This window comes from Camelina sativa, chromosome 7 (assembly GCF_000633955.1).
Source record: "Camelina sativa cultivar DH55 chromosome 7, Cs, whole genome shotgun sequence".
Lineage (NCBI taxonomy): Eukaryota > Viridiplantae > Streptophyta > Magnoliopsida > Brassicales > Brassicaceae > Camelina > Camelina sativa.
This window is the reverse complement of record NC_025691.1, coordinates 23,823,931-23,836,277: the sequence shown is the minus strand read 5'-3', so window position 1 is coordinate 23,836,277 and position 12,347 is coordinate 23,823,931. Positions and strand designations below refer to the sequence as shown.

Genomic DNA, 12,347 nt, shown 5'->3' with positions numbered 1-12,347 from the left:
CCTGTTTGGCACCAGAAGCAGGGCATTTAGAGCCCGAACCACGTCCTGCTCGTGTTCCGGCAACACCGCAGCAGTTTCTTCTTCGAAGTTGTTGCCTTGAGATGATGGATGCGATGGATGACTACGAGTCTGAGAGCGTTGAGCTGGAGAAGGCGGAGGGCCATCTTCAAGAGTTGCATGAGTCGCTGGATTGTATTTAACTTCTTCTGAAGGAGACCGGCGTACTTGAGGTTGAGGTTGGCGAGTAAAGGAGCCCTGAAATAGTTGTTGAGGCGGAGGATAGTCCCGGATCTGGGATTGCGTTGAATGTCGTGGCAAAATGGGGACTTCTTCTTCAGGTGTCTGCTGCGGAGGAGGAGCTTGGACTGCCGGCGTGAAGTCATACTGATTGGGTAGATTGGTAGGCCGTAGTCTTGACCCTCCGTGAATCTGAGAAACATTACAAACAAGTTTTCTTTTTCTTCCTCGATTAGGCATCTTAGGGTTCGATAAGAGAGATTGATAAGAGAGATTGAAGATTCAGAAGAGAGATTGGAAGAAGAAGAAGATGAGTTAGGCGGCTTAGGGTTTTGTCGAAGAGAGTAAGAAGAAGTAGGTTTTGTCATAAAGAGTATAGGAAGAAGATGGGTTTGGAAGAAGATGGGTTAAAAGAGTGTAATTGGATTTGGGCCTAGCTCAATTCAATTTTAATGTTGTTAGCCCATAAAATGTTGTTGTTAATTCAAAAAAAATATGTTATTACATAAAAACATATATCCATCCATATAAACATTTTATTTAAACATAAAACAACACAATTTTAAAAATAATAATAGTACATAATATATTAAACATAATTAAATATACTATGCATATGGTTACATTGCTTTTATACATATATAATGGTTATATCTTGGTTGAATGGTTTATGCAATAATTTTTATATAATTATTATAAAAGTTTAAATTTTGAAAGTTTAATGTTAAAAGTATAGGATTTGGGATATAGGTTTAAGATTTAGGGTTAAGTTTTGATAATAATATAAGATTTGGAAAACTATAATTTTTTTCAGCCTTAGATATCAGTTTTTGGATATATTATATCAATTAGACTTTCGTATGTAATTATTAAACCTTGGTTTTATGTATATATATAATAATGGTTAAGTTTTGATTTTATGGTTTACAAATTAATTTATAAGATTAAAAATTGAAAGTTCAAGATTTATAGTTTATAATATAAGTTTTAGAGTTTACTAAAGGGTTTGAAGTTTGGTTAATGGTTTGGGGTATAGGTGTTTAGGGTTAAGATTTAAGATTTGGGATAGATTTTCTTATAAGTTCTAAAGTTTGGTTTATGTATATAAATAGTGTTTATGTTTTGGTTGTATGGTTTATGAATTAATTTCTAAGATTAAAAATTGAAAAATAAAAATTTAGAGTTTATGATTTATGTTTTGGAGTTTGATTAAGGGTTTGAGGCTAAATTTTAAATTTTTTAAATTTTCCTAAACAGCGACTCATATGCGACTTTTTAGCGATCTTTACCTTGAATCGCATATTAGTCGCTAATATAACGACTATTTAGTGACTACTTCTTCCGGTATGCGATATAGTCATAACATAGTCGCTAAATTACGACTAACATACCAACTACTATATGTAGTCGTAAAAAGGCGACTAATGTACGACCAAATATTTATGGTCGTACAATAGTCGCCCAATAGTTGTTAGATAGTCACCAAAAATAACGTCTATATATGTAATCGCCAACTGTAGTCGTAAAAAACATGTTTTCTTGTAGTGTCTGGTGGATTCCAGAGAGAGTTTTATCTTTCACGTTCAACGTTTGTGAACTTGAGTTTGATCTACGATTAGCGCTTGCTAAACCTAGGGTTATCCAACTGCGTCACTTGTAGAATCGAATGAATAATGTATTGAAATGGTTGTATCTTACAAGAATACACAAGACTTAACTCCAAAACCCACGACAAGACTTGCCGACCAAGTCGGCTAGGTCCAATATACAATACAATACGTAGCCCACAAACTAATACAACTTCGAAATTATCTCCGATACTCCACTCAAGTTGGAGTGTGAATGTTGAGAAACGCCCAACTTGGAAATCAATGTGTACTGAATTGAACCTTGCCCAGTGCCTTTGTTAAACATCCGGCCAACTGAGCCGTTGTAGACACATTAACTGTACTATAGTAATCAAGCCATCTTAATAGCACCACGTACTCAATGACAATCAATTTCTAAATGCTTCGTTTATATATATATATAGGGTTTTCTCTAAGCCTTTCCCAAAAGGTAAAGAAAGTTCCAAGTTGGTTTCGAACAAAAGTTTATTAACATGAACTCACTTGCACCTTCTCAGATTAGGAAATAAGATAACATGGAAACAAAACAAAAGAATGTTAAGACAACAGATGTTTATGCTTTACGACCATATGGTCTCTCTTGTAAGTTTTAAGTAGTAGAGTATGGAAATATTTGTGAGGTAGTGTAGAATCAAACAGGGATTGAAACAGAGTGTAGAACAGAGTAAAAACAGAATAAAGAGAGTAGGAAGAATATGAGAATTTTGGAGTGTAATAGAGAAAGAGATAATCTCTTTTCTTACTTGATTTAGTTCCTAGTTACAATCTAAATATAGACAATTGCAAAGAGAATGTTCTACCTAAGATGCTATGCACAATTACACACAATGAAAGTGATATCTCTTTAAGTTTACATGTGATCTTTGTTTGACTTTCCACTTGCACAAACTCGCCAACGGCTCCATGGGAAGGATCTAGAAGTCTTGTGACCGTTGGAGGCTGTTCTTCATGGACTGGACTCGCTAAGCCTCCAAACCGTACAGATGGCCCATCCTGGTGGTTGTACGGACGTACGGACAGTGGTGTAAGTTCTCATACTCCCCCTCAAGCTTGATCAAGAGCATCAATCAAGGTTGGACTCATGAACACCCACCTCATTAAAGAATTTAGTGTAGAAAACCACTTGAGAAAAACTATACATAAGGGAAAAAGAGTGTAGGTGCCATGTTGAGAAATAATGGCCGAGTAAGGTCTTTAAGACCAATCTTGGAGTGAATATACTCACATACTTGTGGACTGGCAGCTTTTGTGAGTACATCGGCCAACTGTTCAAAACTTTCAGTGTGGCATGGAAGGATGACTACAAGTTTGATTTGTTCTCGGACTTTGTGACAATCAACATAATGTGCTTGGTCCTCTCATTGAACACCGAGTTTGATGCTATGTGAATGGCAGCTTCGTTATCACAATGAATTGTGATTAGCTTTGATGACTCAATTCCAAGATCCTTGAGAAGAGCTTTGAGACACATAAACTCTGTAGTGAGTTTCCTCATGGCCCTATATTCGGCCTCATCACTCGATAGTGATACCACCTTTGTTTCTTGCTTTTCCATGTGACTAGGTTCCCTCCAAGAAACGTACAGTAGCATGTGGTTGAACGACGGTCTTCACGATCTCCAGCGTAGTCAGCATCACAATATCCAACAAGCTCGGTGCTCTCATTGCGTCCCATCCAAATTCTTTGTCCCGACGAGCTCTTGATGTATTGGAGTATCCGGTTCACCATGTTCCAGTGGTGCATGGATGGATTCCGCATGTGCTGGCTCGCCTGGTTCACAGCAAAACAAATGTCAGGTCGTGTGATAGTGAGGTATATGAGTTTACCTACTAAGCGCTGATATTGCTTGACATCATCGAATGGAGCTGCATCAAGCTCCCCCTTTCCTCCTGGTTTATAGTTTTCTTCAAGTGGTGTTGAGACTGCTTTAGATCCAAGTTTCCCTACTTCACTTAAAAGATCAAGAGCATATTTCCTTTGTTATAAAAATAATCCTTCTTCACATCTATATACTTCAATTCCAAGAAAATATTTAAGCTCTCCAAGGTCTTTAATGTCAAAAACTGATTTAAGAAAGTTTTTAGTGTCTTGAATTCCTACCTTGTCATTCCCTGTGATGATAATATTATCAACATAAACGAGAATGACTATAATACCTTTGTCGCTTTGCAATGTAAAGAGAGTGTGGTCAGTCTCTGATTAGCGAAACCCTCTCTCAAGTAATGTGGTGCTTAACTTATGGTACCATGCTCTTGGAGACTGTTTGAGACCATAAATTGCTTTCTTAAGTTTAAAGACCTTGCATGGACCAATGGTGTCCTCTAAGCCCGGTGGAGGTCGCATATAGACTTCATTTTCAAGCTCACCTTGCAAGAACGCATTCTTAATGTCCATTTGCCACAATCCCTAGCTTAAATTTGTTGCGAGAGAGTAGACCACTTGAACCGTGTGGAGTTTAGCTACTGGTGCAAACATATCAAGATAGTCCTCCCCATACATTTGGGTGAATCCTCTTGCTACAAGCCGCGTTTTATATCGTTCAATCTCCCCATCACTCGTGTACTTGATGGTGAAGATCCATCTTGATGTTACAACTTTCTTTCCTTTGGGTAGGTCAGCCTCATCCCAAGTGTGATTTGATTCCATGGCATTCTTCTCGGCACTAACGGCATCACGCCATTCTTTATGTTCTTTGGCTTCTTCATAGGTTTGGGGAATCCAATGTTTGTCAATTTGACCAAGAAACACTTGATGCTCCAAGGGAAAGTGTGCAAGAATGCAGACGGCTTTGATAAGATGAGCAACCGCCACATTGTTGTAGAAAATACGCGGGTTTTTCCAGTTGGAGGGAGCAGATTTAAGTCGTTCACTCCTTCTTAATGGTATAATAGCTTCTTGACTATCCTCAGCATCGTCGTCTTCATTGTACATCATCCTCTTCATTGGAGACAGTGTTCACATCTACCGAGTTTAACACCTCTACATCAGTTGCAGGTTGTGGAGTTTCAATCACAATTGACTCAGGAGGTGTGGATGCACTCCTCTGATTCTATGCTTCTGGTGAAAGAGGTTCGTCGGGGTTTGGTGTGATTCGAGAGTTGTCGACACCGAGTCTCTCAAGTATTAAGCGAAGGTTTGATGCACGATCAGATGGTGAAGTGGACAGGTCTTTGAGATTGTCCCAATTCTTCTCATCATAAAAATCCTGAGAACGAACTTGACATCGCGGGAGACTAACACTCTCTTTGTATTCGGCTCATAACACGTGTATCCTTTTTGTGTTGTAGAGTATCCAATGAACATGCTTTTAACACTTTTGGCGTCGAGTTTGTCTCGCTGTTCATCTGGTCTTAGTACATAGCAAATACACCCAAATACACGTAAGTGCTCAAATGTAGGTTTCTCTTTGTTTAATAACTCAAATGGTGATATGTCATGAAGAATCTTTGTAGGTGTTCGGTTGATGAGGTAGCATGGAACATCTCCCCAAAACCGTTTTGGAACACATGTATGGAACATCATGGATCTTGCAACCTCCATGAGGTGTCTATTCTTTCTTTCAGCTACACCATTTTTCTGTGGTGTGTAGGGGCAACTTGTTTGATGAATAATGCCATGGTTAGCAAGAGATTGTTTGAATGTATGGCTTGTGTACTCCCCACCGTTATCTGATCTCAAAATTTTAATCTTGGCATTATAATGGTTAGTCACATAGTTTTGAAAGTTAATAAATGCTTCAATAACCCTATCCTTAGATGGGAGTAATGTTAACCAAGTATATTTAGACTTTTCATCAATAAAAGTACCGAAATATTTTTGATTTTCTTTAGATAAGCAAGGAGATGTCCATACATCTGAATGAACCAAATCAAAACAATGATCATAAATTGTCATAGACCTAGGAAACACTGATCTGCAATGTTTACAAAGAATACAAGCCTCACATTCATCATTTTTAAAAGACATACTTGGTAACATAAGTTCTAAAGCTCAAAAATGGGGATGTCCTAGTCTAGCATGCCAAATAGCACTATTAGCTTTAACAATAGTTATTACAAGAAGATGAAGTAGGAGATAGATTTGAATCCTCAAGCACATATAGGTCATCTTTAGTAACTCCTTGGCCTAGCACTCTACTTGTGTCAATATCCTCAAAATACACATTGTTAGGACTAAAAATTGCATAACAATTTAAATCAGTAGTGGCTCTCTTAACTAATAGCAAATTTGAAGTGAAACTAGGCATATAAAAAGTTTAGAGGTTTTATCAAATTGTTTCAAGTTACCAATTCCTTTTACTGATACTTTTTCTCCATTAGCTATAATAACATTTCCTATAGATGGTTTAATTTCACTAATTAGTTTTGAATCACTAATCATGTGATGAGATGCTCCAGAATCAATAATAAGAGGTTTAGTAGAGTTTGAAGCAAGATAAGAGTTATCGGATGCCTCCTTGAGGGTTTTGATAAGTGCATCAAGATCCGACTTCCTCACCAGTTCTGAGGTTACTGCTAGTGCGGCTCCATTGCCTTGAGCCAACCTCAGAATTTGATATTTCTCCAACCAATACAGTTTGATGTGCCCTTGGTCCTCCACGATTGGATGTTGACCGGTTAATGCAAATATGTGGATGGAGAATCCAGCAGCGGTGTTTGAGGTGTCCTGGTTTCTTGCAATGTTCACAAATAGGAACGTTCTTGTCATCATATTTGTAGTACCCTTTGTTTGCAGCAGCCCCCTCCACTTTGTTTGCAGTGATCAACTCTCCCTTGCCTCCAAATAGGCCGATGGAGCCATGCTCCTTTTGGATCTGGATACAAACATCATCGAGGCTAGGAACTTGTCTGACCTCAAAATGTGTTTGATGAGGTCGTTATAGGAGGGGTTGAGAGTCAAGAGTAGACCAAACACTTTGTCTTACTCTCGTCGTTCGTTTAGGGTAACCGGATCAATGGTCACCAGTCGTAGCATTTCTAGCTCTGCCCTAAGAGATCTAAACTTACCAAAGTGTATAGTGAACTCCATGTCCTCTTGGTTGAGGTTATTGATGGCCCGCTTGATCTAAAAGATTCGGTTCACATTGGTGACATTTCCGAACACGTTTTGTAGTGTATCCCATATATCCTTTGCAGTTTCGCAGTATGAGTAGGCCTCAAGGATAGGCTCCAAGCGAATTCTGAATAATGGCTAGGACTCCTTGGTCTTCTTGGAACCATTTGTCTTGCTCACTGGTGGCAAGCTCCTTCTTGTCTTGAGTAGTTGTCTCGCTTGGTGCTTCACGTGTAGTGATATGGGTCTGGTTCTTGCCCACAATAGGTAATTCTCTCCTTTGAGAGTGACTGAAAAAATCATAGTCTTGGTGCTCTCCATAATGAATTGATCGTTGGTTAAAGGTTTTGTCCAACGGGAACGTGAAAAAAGAATTTTATGATTTAACAAACAAACAAGGTTTGATTTGGTGCGGAAGTGTTTGGTTGGTGGGTGTGAGATTTAGAGGTTAGGAGCGATCTGCTCTGATACCATGTAAGTTTTAAGTAGGACAAAAGTGACTAGTAGAGTATGGAGAAATTTGTGAGGTAGTGTAGAATCGAACAGGGATTGAAACAGAGTGTAGAACAGAGTAAAAACAGAGTAAAGAGAGTAGGAAGAATATGAGAATTTTGGAGTGTAATGAAAAAAGAGATAATCTCTTTTCTTACTTGATTTAGTTTCTAGTTACAATCTAAATATAGACAATTACAAAGAAAATATTCTACCTAAGATGCTATGCACAATTACACACAATGAAAGTGACATCTCCTTAAGTTTACATGTGATCTTTGTTTGACTTCCCACTTGCACAAACTCGCCAATGGCTCCATGTGAAGGATCTAGAAGTCTTGTGACCGCTGGAGGCTGTTCTTCATGAACTGGACTCGCTAAGCCTCCGAACCGTACGGACGGCCCATCCTCGTGGTTGTACGGACGTACGGACAGTGGTGTAAGTTCTCATCTCTCTCTTATCACCTGCAAAAAGACGGTAACATCCTTTTGGGACACAAGTGGGTTTCTATGCTTTGTCGATCACCGACAAATTAAGTTTTGGTTCAGATGGAAACTTCCTTTACCGACTGAATCAAACGTTCGAACACCTTTTAATTTAATTTATTAAGATACAAGTCAAATAAATGCGAGTTTCAAGAGAAGAGCATATCTATATACAATGCAAATAATAAGAGACTGTAGATCGAAGAAGTAAATTAATTATTTTTTGTTTTATTTCTTTAGTATGAAAATCAGATGACCTGTGTAACAACTGAATACACTTAGTAAAAGCTTTAAAAAAGTGAAAGAAGATGATTTACAGTCATCATCTTTTCTTATTTAGATTCCGTACATAACAAGCAATAGAAACGTGAGGGGAGAAACCAGACCGGAGCTTTTGTTTTTTCTTATGGGCAGAAAGTGACTTCGTAGTTAGCTCCGGTACATGTGAAGGTACTGGTTTCGTCGTCATAAGCGTAGCTATAGGCGTCAGGGCACGCGCTCTTAAAAATCCTCGAGTAGTTCGTGGGAGGACAAGTTTGCGGAGTATTGTAAGCTCCACGGCAACAGTATTGATCGGTATTAAACTGTGCACATGCACTCTTGCACGCCACGACATTGTTCTGAGGACCCAAGACCTTAAGCTCGTTAGGGCATCTCGCATTGAGGTCAGCGACACAGCCAGCGTACTTGCAATTACCGGATCCTCCTGAAGGCCTTATCCCCAACTTTACATTGTAACCGTCGACAAGGCTCACGTCGTAGAAATCCTTGCCGCCATCGCCTACGAGGGTGAATTCAGCCAGACTTACGGGAGGAACTCCGCCGCCGTTACATCTTAGACCGCCGCAGTCTCCGGTGACGCATCTACCGTTACCGGCGCCGTCAAATCTGCAACCGGTACGAGCCCAGAACCGGCCTGACCATCCTGCAGGAGCGTTGAGCTGTCGGGAAGCACCTGGAGTCAGTTCAAATCCGCCTTCGCCGAGCTTGGGTCCTCTGCCGGCGAGACTTCCGGCCCAGACGGTGGACGGACAGTTATTCCTAATAGTGAAGACGGTGGCGGAAACAGCAATGCTGCCTGCAGTATTGAAACACAAACACAAAAACATCAAATATACGAAACAGTTTAGAGAATCATAGTGACAATATATGTTGTAATCGAAGACGATGAACAATAAAACAAAATATTATCGAAAATTATTCTCCTTAGAAAAAAAAAATTATTCTCCTTAGAAAAAAAGATAAAACAGGTGAAGTATGTAATAACGTAAGGAGAAAGATAACACATAAGTGAAACATAGGAAAAAAAAGAGAGAGTGTGTGTTTGATGTTGTTACTTGTGATGAACACGAGGAAGAGAATGTTAAAACTAGAGATATTTGCCATTTTTTTCTTTAACGGATATCTTTTGTTTCTCTGTTCTTTGAATGATGATGATGAATGTTAATGGCACCGATCGTCGATCTATATATAGATGGGGGTTCGAGGGGCAGCGACGTAATCTTATAAAATTTTAATCAATTATGATTTTTGCTTTCTTGATAGATATTTTATTTGGCTGTCTGGATTTTCTTTGTCTCAATGGTTTTTTCTTCCATTAACTTAATTACTATCAACTGGTGAAAAAACAATGAGAAATCCTAATTCAATATTTCGTTTTGACTCGGCCTTGCCATTAGGGTTGTGATGTTATTTGTTGCATGATTTGTGATTAATTCACGACTATGAGATTTAAATAGATGTGTCTAATTGTGATCCAAAAATACGAGATTCGATCCGGATAGACATATTTTGTTTGTGATTTACTAGTCTTACATCCAGATTGATGTGTTTGTTGTGACCCACGATCGTATTATACCTACCGATCCTCAATTAGTCAATTATAAGACCCGGATAGATGCATNGGTTCGAGGGGCAGCGACGTAATCTTATAAAATTTTAATCAATTATGATTTTTGCTTTCTTGATAGATATTTTATTTGGCTGTCTGGATTTTCTTTGTCTCAATGGTTTTTTCTTCCATTAACTTAATTACTATCAACTGGTGAAAAAACAATGAGAAATCCTAATTCAATATTTCGTTTTGACTCGGCCTTGCCATTAGGGTTGTGATGTTATTTGTTGCATGATTTGTGATTAATTCACGACTATGAGATTTAAATAGATGTGTCTAATTGTGATTCAAAAATACGAGATTCGATCCGGATAGACATATTTTGTTTGTGATTTACTAGTCTTACATCCAGATTGATGTGTTTGTTGTGACCCACGATCGTATTATACCTACCGATCCTCAATTAGTCAATTATAAGACCCGGATAGATGCATAAGAGGGGATTGGCAACTTGAACGCGCCATCGCTCGATCGAATCCTATAGGGTTTTAGCTAGGTCATACCGGCCGGCCACCCACGAGCCATCTAGAATATGAACCCTAGACGATGTGATGGGCAAGTATATGGGAAAGGAGGCACGCAAATCATGGCTGAGACATCACATATATAATGACGTGGTAACTGTTAAGATCAAACCATTTTTGACAAGTTCGTATCAAGTACCGTTAAAAAACAACCCACGACGTGAGAAACCATCTTTGTAGATTTTATTTTATTTTAGTTTTTGTGAAGCAAATGGATGACTTAAATTAAATTAAAATGTTCAAAGAGTATTCATCCAATTTTGTAACAACTGAAATAAATAAGTTAGAAAATTATTCAACTTATTTAATATTTAAAAAGTTTAAAAAAAAAAAAAACAAATTATGGCTACAAATAGTTGTACTTTTCAACCAAGTTGAATGAGTTAAATGTACGTTACTACGTTTCAACTTAGTTCATCCAAAATGTCACTATTTGACTTAATTACTTTTCCAACTAAAATTTATTGGGGTCCACCATAGAGTTGAAAGTATTATTTTTCGGTTGAAAAATTGTTTAACCTCAAATTAAAAGATGAACGAAATGAATGTTATGAACAAAATCCTTTGAGGCTTTGACTTATTAATGTTATATACTTTTTCTTTAGAAAATTGAAATATTATGAGTTTAGAAAATCTGTTTATTTCTTTTAATTATATTTATAGTTTTAAATTATTTTTCTATGAAAAAGTTTAACAAACGATTGTTTGACTAACAAGTTTTTTTAATATATATTTTGTGATATTATTATAAATATTGATATTAAATTTATGTATTCAACTCAATAATCACGTTTAACATACTAATTTATTTTTCTGTAATTTTTTCATCTATTTCAATTTATTCAGCTCATGTTGATTGTTCAGCTCATTTTTATTCAGCTTTATTTATCTTATTCAGCTGGTTCAGTTTAATCTTCATATAAATAAAAAATTTCCAACTCCTTTATTTGAATGCTATTCGATTTTTTTTATTCAACTCGTTTGTTTCCAACATACTTTTTCCTGTAATTTGCACCGACAAACATGTGCATAACATAGAGTGATCTTTAAGACAGTAAACAATTAAACATGTGAAAAAATTTGGATGTTTATGAATGTGTTTAAGAATATTAATTAATTTCATAAGTTTAAGAGTGTTAGTTTGGAGTTTTTTTCACACAAATTAACATTCATATTCTGCATAATATTTTATTCCTTATAAAATAATATTATTATATACAGTATTAAACTAGAACTTCGACTATAATAATAATAATAATAAGGACATTTTGATGGAAGTGAGATAATATACTGTAGTATAGTGCGTGACTTTGAAGATTGATTAACTTAGAAACGGGTTCATAAATTGAACTAGCTTTGGATATAGTAATTAATTTGGCTTTGCCGTAAAACTATGAGGGCTGCTTGGGATTTTTTCATTAATGAGTCAATGTTGTTAGGCATAAAAGCTGCCGTGTGGCTAAGATCAACGGCGGCTTTTTTTCAGCTCAAAATTATGTATTTTTCGAAGGAAAACCGAAATGGGTTTTGTATTTTTATAGGAGTACAATCTGCTAGCTGTGTGTGACTGCGGAAAATAAAATCAGAAATCAGGAAGAGACAAAGAGTGATGGCCGTATTAATTAAGAAGACATCGAACAATTGGTTAATAGTCAAAAATCTATTCGTCTCACTCAGAGTTACATGGTCCACACGGTTTTCAAGGTTTTGTGCGGTTGTGGTATAGTAGCTTAATTTAATTTAAACATTAACTTAATAGTTGTAAGATTTATAAAACAAAATAAGTCTATAGGTTTTTAGTGGATTTGCACATGTTTGCAGGGTTAGTGACCTGTTTTTGTTTCTAACTCAGTTTAACGCAAGAGTTTTGAAGTTCCACTACCAATTTCTGACGTTGCTCGATAACAATTTGTGATGTGATGGTATTTTGGTGTTTTTTTAACCTTTTTCTTATTTGGGTTTTAATTTACTGTTATCATTTGTAAATATTGATACTAAGATTTTTGTGTCTCCTAGCAGGTTCAATTAACCTTA

General features: G+C 37.0%; 2 protein-coding genes across 2 annotated transcripts; both read right to left on the bottom strand.

Moving 5' to 3' along the window:
• LOC109125488 (uncharacterized mitochondrial protein AtMg00810-like) lies at positions 3,357-4,259 on the bottom strand. The gene is made up of 2 exons (XM_019227133.1): positions 4,111-4,259; positions 3,357-3,816 (listed from the first exon to the last, which is right to left on the bottom strand). Exons 1-2 carry the CDS (start codon positions 4,257-4,259, stop codon positions 3,357-3,359), a joined length of 609 nt encoding a protein of 202 aa, XP_019082678.1.
• Positions 8,104-9,327, bottom strand: LOC104702238 (pathogenesis-related protein 5-like). The gene is made up of 2 exons (XM_010418062.2): positions 9,233-9,327; positions 8,104-8,973 (listed from the first exon to the last, which is right to left on the bottom strand). The coding sequence occupies exons 1-2, from the start codon at positions 9,279-9,281 to the stop codon at positions 8,300-8,302; spliced, it is 723 nt and encodes a 240-aa protein (XP_010416364.1). The 5' UTR covers positions 9,282-9,327; the 3' UTR covers positions 8,104-8,299.